Genomic DNA, 13,683 nt, shown 5'->3' with positions numbered 1-13,683 from the left:
CCATCTATAAACACCTACTAATGTGTATCAGCTCTCTTGAAGACGTTACTACAGTATGTTTCAGTCCAGAAATAGATATCCCTGAGACAGTTGTCCTGGATTGATTCACATTCTAAACATCTTTCCAGCAGGCTGTGCTCATTCAGAGATTCAGCCAGCTAACTAGTCTATCCTTTGAGAACTACCTCAGTATGTGCAATGTCAGTCATGAGCTGACCACACGCCCTGCCCTCAGACATCAGTTCTGTGCTGGCTAGCCTCATCAAGTGCACCCTGATATGATAAATGATGACAAGGCTATGTAAAAAAAATAACAAAACAAAACTGTAAGACCGAAAGGAAGAGAGGGGAAGTAACAAATTTGTCTGTCTGCTGATTTAAGAAGACTATGCACCAGGTCCATTACTCCTGTGTAAACTGGAATTAACAAACACTGCAATTTTCATGCAGCTGCATGGATTTTATACCTGAGATTTCAACCCTGGGACCTGTCAAAGGCAGCTACAAACATGGAGAACATTGTTGTAGCATTCCCTCAGCACCAGAGGCTTCACAGTCCTAAAGGGATCTGCCATCTGAATAAAGTACTAGGAAATGCAGCTAAGCAAAATAAATGACAAATGCATTTCCTTTGTTCCAACAGTGCCATAAGAAAACACAAGTGCACTCACAGAAGCAAAAGATATGAATGACACCTCCCCTACAAAGGCAGGGAGGAATAACAGCCCTGTACAATTTTATTGCTCCCATAAGAGGAAAAGGTTTACACAGAAAACAAAAGGCCAAGCGTGTCAACTATGTGCTCATTAGGTGCAGATTCTGGAGTGAAACAAAAACACCCAAAGAAGCTAGTAAGGGTCAGGAAAAAGCAAAAAGCACAAAGCCAGTGCAAGAGAAACACATTTTTCTTCAAATTACTTATCTGCATTTTAATGAAATTATCATCATAGAATGGCTCACATTGGAAGGGACCTTCAAGATCCCATGGGCAGAGGATGCCTCCCACTAGACCAGGTTGTTCAAAACCTCATCCAACCTGCTCTTAAAACACTCACAGAGATTAATGGTAAATTAATTAAGTGTCAGACAGCAGGTCTTACTGGGGTTTGTGCTTTTCAACATTGTATAGAATCCAAGTTTCAAACAAGTCACACACTAAAAGCTGTAATCCCACAGGTAAATACTTTAAATACATGAATGTTTGTTCTCCTTCCCTGTCTCACCTCTATAGTCTTTCAGAGTCCACAGTGTTAAAACCTCACACAACCAACAGAGCTTCTGGGCAGGTCTCAGCCTCAACAGTATTCAGTATCACTAAGGTTGGAAGAGACCTCAAAGATCATCAAGTCCAACCTGTCACCACAGACCTCATGATTAGAGTAGGGAGGACACTACTGCCCACTGCAGGCTTGAACTCACGACCTTCCCATTAAGGGTCTGATGTGCTACCAGCTGAGCCACAACAGTATCCAGCAGTTTGTCAACATACCTTTACTTCACAAAACCTCACACAACCAACAGAGCTTCTGGGCAAGTCTCAGCCTCAACAGCATCCAGCAGTTTGGCAACGTACCTTTACCTCACAAAACCTCACAGAGCCAACAGAGCTTCTTGGCAGGTCTCCGCCTCAACAGCATCCAGCAGTTTGGCAACATACCTTTACCTCACAAAACCTCACAGAACCAACAGAGCTTCTGGGCAGGTCTCAGCCTCAACAGCATCCAGCAGTTTGGCAACGTACCTTTACCTCACAAACACCAAAGCTGAGAGCTGTCGTGTTGTGTCTCAGACTGTGGAAGATCTAAACTTGGATTCTTTCCCACATTTCAGACCCATCCCAGACCCAAAACCCATGCAGATATCATTTTAAAAGGGAGATCTAAACCCAGAAGTTTTGGTATTTTAGGGTCATGGAATGAAAATGACTCAATGTGGCCCTGGGCAGCCTGATCTAGTTGGAGGTGCCCCTGTTCACTGCAAGAGGGTTGAACAAGATAGTCTTTAAGGGTGTCTCCCAGCACAATGCAAGCTGGGAAACCATGAAAAGTATTCAATCTTCAATCTTGTTTTCCTGCTTTCATAAAACACAAAGATTCAAGACAGCTGTTCCTAAGAGAAGACCTACAAAAAGTCGTGCAGAATTAATTTATCTTTTTAATGTGTTTATGTTTCAACACCTATTAGATTCTTTCTTTTTGTTTTAGTCAAAATGAAGTGCTAAGAGGTTTAGATCAGACAGGAAATTTGACAGTCAGCAGATTTCATATTAATACTTGTCTTGGAAAAGAAAGGATGTTAAAAATGCAATTTACTCAATCCAATGATATCAGGTAGAATATTAGCCTGTCAGTCATAGGCAAGCAATCTCAGTAATGCATCTGCCCAGCAAATTTAATAACTTTTATGCTCACATACTTTTCAGAACTATCTTGGAGATCTGGCTCTAGGTCATGGAAGGTGTACTTCTCATCAATGCTTCTTAAAGCTAGAGCTGGCTACACACAGTACTCAAAAGCAATATGCTTTTATCTGCAAAATAGATTTCAATAGTTCTGAATGCAGCTGGATTTTCAGGGGAGCAATCTTTAATAAACTTACTGCTCCACAGCTGCTTGTTTTGGAATCTATAATTATTTCTCAAAATCCACATCCCATATCAAGGATAAAACTGACATTCCAAATACCCACAAATTCATAGAATCGTAGAATGGTCTGGGTTGGAAGGTCATCCAGTCCAACCCCCTCTGCAGTCAGCAGGGGCACAGAATCATAGAATCAGTCAGGATTGGAAGGGACCACAAGGATCATCTAGTTCTAACACCCCTGCCATGGGGGGGACACACTAGATCAGGCTGGCCAGAGCCTCATCCAGCCTGCTCTTAAACACCTCCAGGGATGGGGCCTCAACCACCTCCCTGGACATCCCATTCCAGGGCTTCACCACTCTCACGGTGAAGAACAACTTCCTGACATCCAGTCTGAATCTCCCCACCTCCAGCTTCATTCCATTCCCCCTAGTCCTATCACTGCCTGATATCCTGAGAAGTCCCTCCCCAGTCCCTCCCCTAGTCCCCAACTAGATCAGGTTGCCAGGAGCTCTGTCAAGCCTGACTTTGAATATCTCCAGGGATGGAGATATTCAGGATTTAGATTCCATGGCCTCATAGATTCATATTCAAAAAATAAGTAACTAGGCTTTGAGGAACTGACAGTCAAAGTCTTCACTTAGAGAGACTTGTAGCTCATCAGCATGAAGGCTACACTTAAAATGCTAAGTGCCTGGCATCAACCAAGCCAAACACTCAAAAGCTCATGGCTGCAACACACAAATGCTCAGCAAGAAAAGATTTTGGTTTTTTTAAAGCACATAAAAATGCTATTGGGAATTGATGGGGAAAAAATTCTATTCAATTTAATCTGCCTACAGACTCTGTGCAGCAGAAAAAAAAATGAGAAATTTACAGCATAGCAAGCATTTGATTTAATACAGACAATACATGGGAATTACCTCAGAAACTTAATGGTGCTCAACTGGCCTCTGTGACTGCTGGAAGAGAGGCAGCAGAGTACAAAAGAGGCTGGCTGACCATCCAGCTCCTCCTCCTCCTCACTCATTTAGGCTGTCTGATGCCTCAAATAAGGCATCATCACATCTCCTAGGACTTTTGTTTTACACAACTCTTTCAATATATCTGATAACCAATATTTTTTTGCTGTCCATGTCCATAATTTGAAATGGAAGGCAGCTTCTTATCAGAATTCAACACATTGGAAATTAGCAAAGGCAAATCCTAACCACCGGCATTTGCTCCAACAGGAAAGTAGCCTTGCTTCCATCATATTTTTTCCTACAGTCTTGCTTTCACCTTTAAAACACAAGTCAACAGCCATAAAGGACACATATCCAAATGGAAGGAAGTTGTTAATAGCTGTTCTGTTTCTCATTGAAATGTTTTAATTCTGGTTTTGTATGGTGTCTGGGGATTTTCCTAGGTAGGAAAAGCCCCAACCCCCTTTTGGTATCTCCCAGTAGCACAGCACCCAAAGCCAGAATCCCAGAGTGGTTTCGGTGGAAAGGGACACTTAAAACATCATCTAGACCAACCCAACTGAAGTCAGCAGGAGCATATACAACTAGAGCAGATTGCTCAGGGCCCAGAAAAACCTGTCCTGCATTGGTTGCAGGGATGGGCCATCTCCCAGCTCTCTGGGCAACCTCGGCCAGGGTCTCACTACCCCAGACCTACAGTTGCACAGCAGACCTCACGGTCCCCCACTGAAACATTATAGAATCAACAAGGTTGGAAAAGACCTCAAAGTTCATCAAGTCCAACCTGTCATCCAAGACCTCATGACTACTAAACTGTGGCATCAAGTGCCACATACAATCCCATCTTGAACACCTCCAGGGATGGGGACTCCACCACCTCCCTGGGCAACATGTTCCAATGGCTGATGACTCTCTAAGTGAAGAACTTTCTCCTCGCCTCGAGCCTAAACTTCCCCTGGTGCTGCGTGAGACTCTGTCCTCTCATTCTAGTGCTGGTTTCCTGGGAGAAGAGACCAACCCCCTCCTGGCTACAACCACCCTTCAGGTAGTTGTAGACAGCAATAAGGTCTCCCCTGAGCCTCCTCTTCTCCAGGCTAACCAACCCCAGCTCCCTCAGCCTCTCCTCATAGGGCTTGTGCTTGAGGCTTGTGCTTGAGGCTGCCCTTCTCTGGACACATTCAAGAGTCTCAATGTCCTTCTTAAACTGAGGGGCCCAGAACTGGGCACAAGACTCAAGGTGTGGCCTAACCAGTGCTGAGTACAGGGGCACAATGACTTCCCTACTCCTGCTGGCCACACTATTCTTGATGCATGCCAGGATGCTGTTGGCCTTCTTGGGCACACTGCTGGCTCATGTTCAGGCAGCTGTCAATCAGCACCCCTAGGTCCCTTTCTCTTTGGCAGAAATGCAAAAATACCACCACCAGAAAGTTGATACCTGATGCAGACAGGATTAAATTTATAGTCTGAAATGGAATACCTGGTTTACATTTGAAAGAAAGTAATCACAGTACATCCAAAAGACAGCCTAGCTTGTGGATGAACCATATGAATCTAATATTTTGACAGGGTTTTTTTTAATCCACGAAGACCTTTCCTGAGTTCAAGTAGTTATTTGATAAAATATTACTCAGATCCTTATGCACAAAAGTAAATTGACACAAGAAAACACCTTCCAGAATACCTTAAGTGGCACCTGCTTGATTAAATCCTTATAATTTCACATAAGAAACATTTCCCAACCTATTCAGCTCTGCATTTTTTAAATTGTTTACAAGAGAGATGCTCATAAAAAAGAAAGCAAATAAAATAGAAAGAGCAATTAAACCATTACTGTGGTGGTTGTTTTAAAGGGTGGTTGCTAATCTGCCCCTGTACTCAGCATTGGTTAGGCCACACCTTGAGTACTGTGTCCAGTTCTGGGCTCCTCAGTGTAAGAAGGACATTGAGACTCTTGAATGCGTTCAGAGAAGTGCAACGAGGCTGGGGAGATGTCTGGAGCACAGCCCTGTGAGGAGAGGCTGAGGGAGCTGGGGTTGTTTATCCTGGAGACAAGGAGGCTCAGTGAAGACCTTCTTGCTCTCTACAACTACCTGGAAGGAGGTTGTAGCCAGGAGGGAGTTGGTCTCTTCTCCCAGGCAACCAGCACCAGAACAAGAGGACACAGTCTCAAACTGTGCCAGGGGAGGTTTAGGCTCAAGGTGAGGAGAAAGTTCTTCCCAGAAAGACTAATTGGCCATTGAAATGTGCTGCCCAGGGAGGTGGTGGAGTCACCATCCCTGGAGGCGTTCAAAAAAGGATTGGACGTGGCACTTAGAGACATGGTTTAGTAGTCAAGAGGTGTTGGGTGACAGGTTGGACTTGATGACCTTTGAGGTCTTTTCCAATCTTATTGGTTCTATGACTCTATTAAATGAAATTCTGGAGAAGATTCATTCCATGGAAAAGTTTTTGTAGGTAGACTTGATAAATGAGCAAAATTATTTGGAGAGAGATGACAAAGGCACATGGAGCTAGTCTAATGAAAACTGTATTTTTAAATTCTAGCACAGCCATGAAAACCAGCTTTCTGGAGATCAATGCAGTGCTTAACAACTAAACAAAATCAATGCAACTCTTACCAGTTATTATGCCTAAAATTAGTGACAAGTCGATTGATCTGTTTAATATCTCCTTCTCCAATAACAGCTGCAGCCCCAAACATGGTTGAACACTGCTCAAATGGGACCATGGGAGAAAAGATCCAGAAATAAGTCTTTAAAGAATGTTTCTGGGCAAAAGAAAATTGGCCATTTGGGGCTAGAATACAAAAATTTCTGTGTTTAAGCCTCGGTGTGAGGTTAACTGGACAGTGAATGTGAATTTATGTGTCACTAAAGTGAGAGTGAATTGCTGCAGTGGTTTTAGAGGAAGAAGCCAGTTAAACTTGAATGTTTTGTTCCCATTGTGCTGCACAATCAGTGCTTTCACATTTGTAAGCCAAGCAATTCCCTAGCAAGGCTGACCTATTCATTAGAAAAAAACCAATACCTAAGTGTCTGAGCTGACCAAATCTGGACATCCCTCCTGAGAAATTGAATTTATTTACTTATTTACTCTGCAGGGGCAAAAATATCTGCATTTCAAAACATTTCAGTTTCAGGCTGAAATAGGTGAAGATTTTTTCCTGCTGGCAAGAAAAATTAGTTTCCTATACTGAACAGCCTGAACAGCCACCTTAACTTAGGTAGTGACATGAACAGCAGCTTAGGACTTCTATGTGAAACTTTTTTCTGGGGTAATTCTAACAAGTCTCAGTGAAGTAATCTGTTATTGTTATCTTGTTGTCCTCTCTGAAGAGGCTCTTCCCACTTGCTCCCCGTGATAGGACAAGGAGCAATGGATGTAAGCTGCAGCATAGGAGGTTCCACCTCAACACAAGGGGGGAACTTATTTACTGTAAGGGTCACAGAGCACTGGAACAGGCTGCCCAGAGAAGTTGTGGAGTTTCCTTCTGTGGAGATTTTTCAAGACCCATCTGGTTGCATTGCTCTGTGACCTGAGCTAGATTGTATGGTCCTGCTCTGGCAGGGAGGTTGGAATCTTTGGGTCCCTTCCAACCCCTGGCATCCTGTGATCCTGTGAATATATATATATATATAACTGCAATTACCATTCCAAATATTTTATTTAGCTTGATCAAATCACAACTGAAGTATTCAGTTTGATCATATCCTGGCTAGAGGATTATGAGTCTCAGGAGGGGCCTGTAATCCTTACAGAGTCACAGACTATCAACCCTCAGCTGAAAGATACTTCACCATGCAAAACTGACATTTTCCTGCTCATGTCATCTTAATTAAAATCAAAACACATGAAACAACAGCACATAAAAATAAGATTAAATGGATCATCAGAAAAATCTGGCACCTCCCACAGACCTCTAATACCTGCTCATTGACACGGGGTATAGAAGTTTATCTTGCACACCGCTATGGTATGCAGCATCAGTGTCCAGGAGCACTAACTACCAGCAATTTCCTATGAAAGGAAATGAAGGCACATGTTGGAAATTACTCTATCTTCTTTTCACTAAAAATGACAATTATAAAAAAAACGAACTCTTTCAGGGTTAAGAAGCCTATTACTCAGATTTGAGTGAGAAAAAGAAAAAATTCAGACCTATTTTGGAATGTTGGACTTGATGAAGGAGGATGTGAGAAATAAAGATTTAATAAAGCATCCTGGGCAAGCGGAATGAAGACGTCAGAAGGACTTCAGCAAAAGAACACTGCTGTTATTTTCAATTCTTTAGTTAATAGAAATGAAAGATAGAATAGAGTTAACCAGGTGGGAAGAGACCTTGAGATCATCAAGTCCAACCTATCAACCAACACCATCTAATTAACTGAACCATGGCACCAAACACCCCATCCAGCCTCTTCCTAAATGTCTCCAGTGATGGTGACTCCACCACCTCCCTGGGCAGCACATTCCAATGGCCAATCTCTCTTTCTGTGAAGAACTTCTTCCTAACATCCAGCCTCAACCTCCTCTGGTGCAGCCTGAGACTGTGTCCTCTTGTTCTGGTGTGGGTTGCCTTGGAGAAGGCCAACCCCCCCGCTGGCTACAACCTCCCTTCAGGTAGTTGTAGACAGAAATAAGGTCCCCCCTGAGCCTCCTCCTCTCCAGCCTAAGCAAGCCCAGCTCCCTCAGCCTCTCCTCATAGGGCAATATTGGACAAAATCCAAGCAAAATTTTCTAAACATGTGGCTAAGTACAGAATGAAAAGAGAGCCCTAATAGGTGTACATCTAATTTTTACCCTCCTCATTGCTTAAGGATGCTTTTCCCCTGCACATTCTTATTCAAACTTCTTCACTTTCTAGTAGTTCATAGCTGTGAATCTTTAAAGCTTGCATCTGGATGTGAAGAACAAATGAAGAATCCAAAACTGTGGCAGCCCCTTAGAGAGAGGGGTCCAGACACTGCAGATCCATTGTTTTCCTTCACCTAATACTCTAATTCTGATTAACATTCACAACAGCAACTGAAAACAAAAAGAAGTGTCCTACACACTTGGGCCTGAAGGACAGGGAAAAAAAATCCACCCAGCTTTTAAAAGCAAAAGCTTGTTTATTCTGACATTCACTGCAGTTACCACTGTATCACTATAAATATATCTCCCTGGCAATCTTGATGCTGCATTATTTGTTTTCTGATTGATCATATGTACTATCCCCTAAGAGCTATTTCCAACTGATTAAACTCCATTTCCTCTTTCCCCTTATACTCAGTAAAAACTTCAATGAACTATTTTAAATGAATCATTCTTTTAAACTAGGAGCATGTTTTCCTCCAAAAGGTGGACTCAGTCAAGAAACCAGAGTGAATTCAAAGTCCTTCAGCAGAATATGATGCCCTTACAAGTTGCCCCTAATCCTAGTATTTGAGGATGTTTCCTGAATTGTATGCAGCAATGCAATACCCAAAGAGCAAATAGGATTTTACCCAGGCTTTTACACTTAAAAAAACCAAACCCAACTACAACCAGAACAGGAACACACAGATTTGTAGAATCAGAACAGAACAGGAACACACAATCAAAGAAATAAAATTATAGGTTGGACTTGATGATCTCAAAGATCTTTTCCAGCCTGGTTAATTCTATTTCTATTCCAATTGTATTCTAATTCTATTCCAATTGTATTCTTATTCTATTCCAATTGTATTCTTATTCTATTCTATTCTATTCTATTCTATTCTATTCTATTCTAATTCCTATTCTATTCTATTTCCTATTCTATTCTAATTCCTATTCTATTCCTATTCTGTTCTAGTTTTCTATTCTATGCTATTCTATTCTATGCTATTCTATGCTATGCTATTCTATGCTATGCTATGCTATGCTATTCTATGCTATAGAAAACCCCCAGGTATTTTTATCTACAGAGCATGGAGACTGAGGAACTTCGATCATAGCTTGTCAGGTTGGATGGGACCTCAAGGATCATCAGGCCCAAACTTTCAAGGTAACAGCAGAACTTAAATCAGATGGCATGGCGCCCTTCAGCCCTGCCTGAAGCAAGGATGGGAAAATAGCTCAAGCACAGGAAAAAGCCACTGACTCTTTTGTAGTAACAATATTTGAACAAGTAGAAAAGAAACTCCTAGAACAGCATTAGCATACAGTCTCAAGCCCTTAATATTTCCGCTTCACTAAAGGAGGTTTGTTGTGGCTTTTTCTTTTTGTTTTCCTTCCCCCAGTATAATTCAATGCAGTTCAATTGAATTCACCCTGCAAGGCATGAAATTCCCAATAGATCAGGTGAGACTTTAAACTGCTGTGGCTTTACCTTTTATTAGTGCAGCGAAGCCCAGAGAGTTGGAGAAAATTCTGGTTTAGGGTAATTTACTCGACACCAAAGCTATAACCACAATTTATACATGAATAGAACAAAAGTATTGTTTGCAAGGTAGTCATTTAAAACTGTGCTTCACAGCAAAAAGAAACAGATATTACTGAGAGCTACAGCCAAATTCATTTCCCACTCCTGGTTTACTTTGTATTGCCCACACTGCTTTATGCAATTCATGCTTTTCAAAGTCCTGCCACAGCCTAATTAGTTAAGAAATATATTGCTTGATAGAAGCCAGTGGATCAGCTTTAGAAATAGATGGGATAGTTACAAATACATAAAGAATACCTTAGTGGAGGTATAAACAGAGATACAGTTTAGCCTAAATGGCTTAAATAAGAACAAACCTTTTTTTATTCACATTTTTTAGACCACCATAGCATCCGTGTGACAAAGCTGAATAACATTTCATTACCTTTCAGTAGGAAACATATAGCATTTGTTAACTTTTAGGGAAGAATCCTGACTCATTTATCTCAGGGAAATCACATATACATCAGCTAGGACACTCACCTTTAACTAGAGATTGCTTTTATAGGTGTACCAGTAGGAAAAGGACTTGTACCTGCAGAAAAGGACTTGGGGGGTCTTGGTGGATAGGAAGCTGGACATGAGCTTGCAGCCTGAAAGGTAAATGGCATCTTGGGCTGCAGCAGACGGAGAAAGGTGATTCTGCCACTTTCCTCTGGTGAGACCTCACCTGGACTGCTGTGTCTAGCTCTGGAGCCCTCAAACCAGCAAGGACATGGACCATATGGAGTGGGTCCAGAGGACAGCCACAAAGGTAGTCAGGAAGCTGGAATAACTCTGCTACAAGGACAGGCTGAGGGAGCTGGACTTGCTCAGCCTGGAGACAATCCATAGCTGGAAGCCTGACAGTTTTGTTGGTTTTGTTGTTTTGGTTTTGGTTTGTTTTTTGTTTTTCCCCTGGTTTTGTAGGAAGCGCATAGAGACCTCCAAAAAAGGATTTTGAGACCCAAACTTTCTATGTATTCTATCTGGCTCCTTTTTCCTCCACAACAGGGACTATTTTTGTGGTTAACTTTTTTTTTTTTTACCACAGCCTTGAATAGCCTGAAAATTGCCTTTCTGTACAATGTCATCTCATACACTACATCACAGCTGCCGCATTTAGTTGGAAGGCTTTTGTCTATTCCTATCTCCAAATTGCAAAGTTGAATGGCAGCAGGGCACATGCTGAAAGAACAGAACTAAAGAGGGAATTATTTTTACAGTCATGGAAGAGGCTGAGATTGCAAAATTCACCATTTGTCAGTACAAACTGGGGGTGGAAGCAGCATGTGAAGGACAGAAGTAGCAATGAAAGGAATTCCATTTTCATTATCTGCAGCTAGCACTTTTAATAAATACATATAAAATGTTATAAATCATTTAAATGCATAGTATATCTCATCTTAAAAACAAGATTGTTAAATGCATGCTGCACATTCAGTGACTGAATCACAGAACATTAGGAAGTGGAAGGGACCTCTAGAGACTATTGAGTCCAACCCCCTGCCAGAGCAGGATCACCTAGAACAGGTCACGCTGGAATACATCCAGGCAGGTTTTGAATGTCTCCAGAGAAGACTCCACAACCTCTCTGAGCAGCCTGTTGCAGGGCTCCAGCACACTCACAGTGCAAAAGTTTTTCCTTATGTTCATGTGAAACCTCCTCTGCTCCAGGTTGTACCCATTGCTCTGTGTTCTACATTTGGACATCACTGAACACAACCTGGCTTCATCCTCCTGACACTGCCCTTCACATCTTTATAAACATGAAGTTACCTCCTCAGTCTCCTCTTCTTCAAGCTGAAGAGACCTAGGTGACATAATGTTTCCTCAACATCACACCATTTAAATTCAGTCAAATCTCTGACAAAGCAGTAAGTCCTTAGAGAGACCCTCAAAAACCATTACTGGAATACCAGAAAAGCTGATATTAGTGAACCTCCTTTTTCAAGGAGGTAGTAAACATATATATAAAGTTCAATAGGAAGCTGTTAGATAGGTAGAGTTATTGTTTCCTTTACCACATAATAGATAGTACATAGAAGGACTAAGCAATGCTCTCAAATATAAACCAAACCAAACCAGGTTGGAAGAGACCTTCAAGATCATCACATCCAACCCATCAACCAATCCAACCCACCCAAACAGCTAACCCATGGCACCAAGCACCCCATCAAGTCTCCTTCTGAACACCTTCAATGGCGGCGACTCCACCACCTCCCCGGGCAACCCATTCCATAGCGCAATCACTCTTTCTGTATAGAACTTCTTCCTAACATCCAACCTGAACCTCCCCTGGCGCAGCCTGAGACTCTGAGAATCTTCTCAAAGGCACCTCTGTCTGAGCCAAGAAGCCAAGAAGCTGGAGCTTCTGGTTTCCAGGGTACACTAAGACCACATTGCTTCTCTAATCACAAACACTCTCCTGTGTAAAATAAAAAGCGCTCACAGTTCCTACAGCTCTTGGAACATTCTGCAAATTGACAACATAAACAAAAATTGGAATTTTGGAGGCAATTTAGCTAAATTAGAAGCAAAATAAAGAGCAGATCACTGGTGCAGACTTCTACATTATTTATCTATGTGAAGGTGTTTGGATAAAGTAGCAATGAAAGAATGTTTGGGACGATAAAGGAGGGGAAAACACATGAAGCTGTTGAAATGTTTTAAGCTTTTGTTCCAAGAACAACTTTTGAATTAATTCACTTTAATACTAACAAAAATTAAGCACACACATTGATGTTTTATTTGGGATTTGGGGATTAATCTGCAGCTAAAGGAAACAACTTAGGAATGTGATTTTCTTCTTTATTTTATTAAGGACTGCAATTCTAAGATGGTATTTCCTTTCTCTTCCTCTTGCTTCTTATTTCCAAAGCAGGCTATAAGACTGCAGAGAGTGTTTCACCCTGTATCAATGATTTAGAGGACTGAATTAAGTATTCCTTTCTGCAAAAGCACAACTCATAAGTACAGCAAAAGATACAGAAATGCACTATGGCCTTACTCATCAATTACAGTCAATAAATTACTGTTTCTAAAGACACACTCTCAGTTTTGTTTGCTTCTGTGTTTAGAGTATTTCATTGGAGCTTTGTCTTTCTACTACAACAGTGTGTGCTTTAAATATAAAGCCATACCCTAATTTCTTTCTGGTGTAAACTCAGCATGGAGATGACAATGCTCTTACCTCGTTTTGGAGGTCACGGATCATTTTGCTCTTCCTTTCCATTTCAGTCTTCAAAAAGTTAATCTGCAAGTTCAGAGAAATTTTGTGTGTGAGTTGCAATGTATCTAAATGCCAGGTAAATCATTAATTATTTCTCACTCTACTCACAGCTTGGAAAACAAACAAATAAAAAAACTCACAAATGACCAAACCAACCAACCTAAAGAAAACCAAAAGCTCCAAAAAAAACCCCAACCAAACCAAACTTCTGCTTATATACCAAATTGGTGCAAGCCAGAGTTAGATTGTTAGAAAGAAGTTCTTCACAGAAGGAGTGATTGGCCATTGGAATGGGCTGCCCAGGGAGGTGGTGGAGTCACCATCACTGGAGGTGTTCAAAATGGGATTAGATGTGGCACTTGAAGCCATGGTTCCTACAGACTGGATGGGGTGCTTGGTGCCATGGTTTAGTTGATTAGATAGTGTTGGATGATAGGTTGGACTTGATGATCTCAAAGGTCTTTTCCAACCCGGTTAATTCTATTCTGTTCTGTT

The 13,683-nt window shown here is 41.6% G+C and overlaps 1 protein-coding gene across 1 annotated transcript in view; it reads right to left on the bottom strand.

The window, feature by feature from the left end:
* LUZP2 (leucine zipper protein 2) overlaps nt 1-13,683 on the bottom strand; it is a gene marked incomplete at its 3' end in the record, with an annotated part of 166,109 nt that overhangs the window by 52,858 nt on the left and 99,568 nt on the right. The window contains exon 5 of the mRNA XM_068170101.1: nt 13,150-13,212. Coding sequence (XP_068026202.1) covers nt 13,150-13,212 — 63 coding nt within the window. The remainder of the gene's footprint in view (nt 1-13,149; nt 13,213-13,683) is intronic.

Source organism: Melanerpes formicivorus, unplaced genomic scaffold, assembly GCF_026170545.1.
Source record: "Melanerpes formicivorus ecotype bairdi unplaced genomic scaffold, bMelFor1.0.p_v2 SCAF_285, whole genome shotgun sequence".
In the NCBI taxonomy this organism is placed as follows: domain Eukaryota; kingdom Metazoa; phylum Chordata; class Aves; order Piciformes; family Picidae; genus Melanerpes; species Melanerpes formicivorus.
Note: the sequence above shows the minus strand (reverse complement) of the source record. Positions and strands in the feature narration are given on the sequence as shown.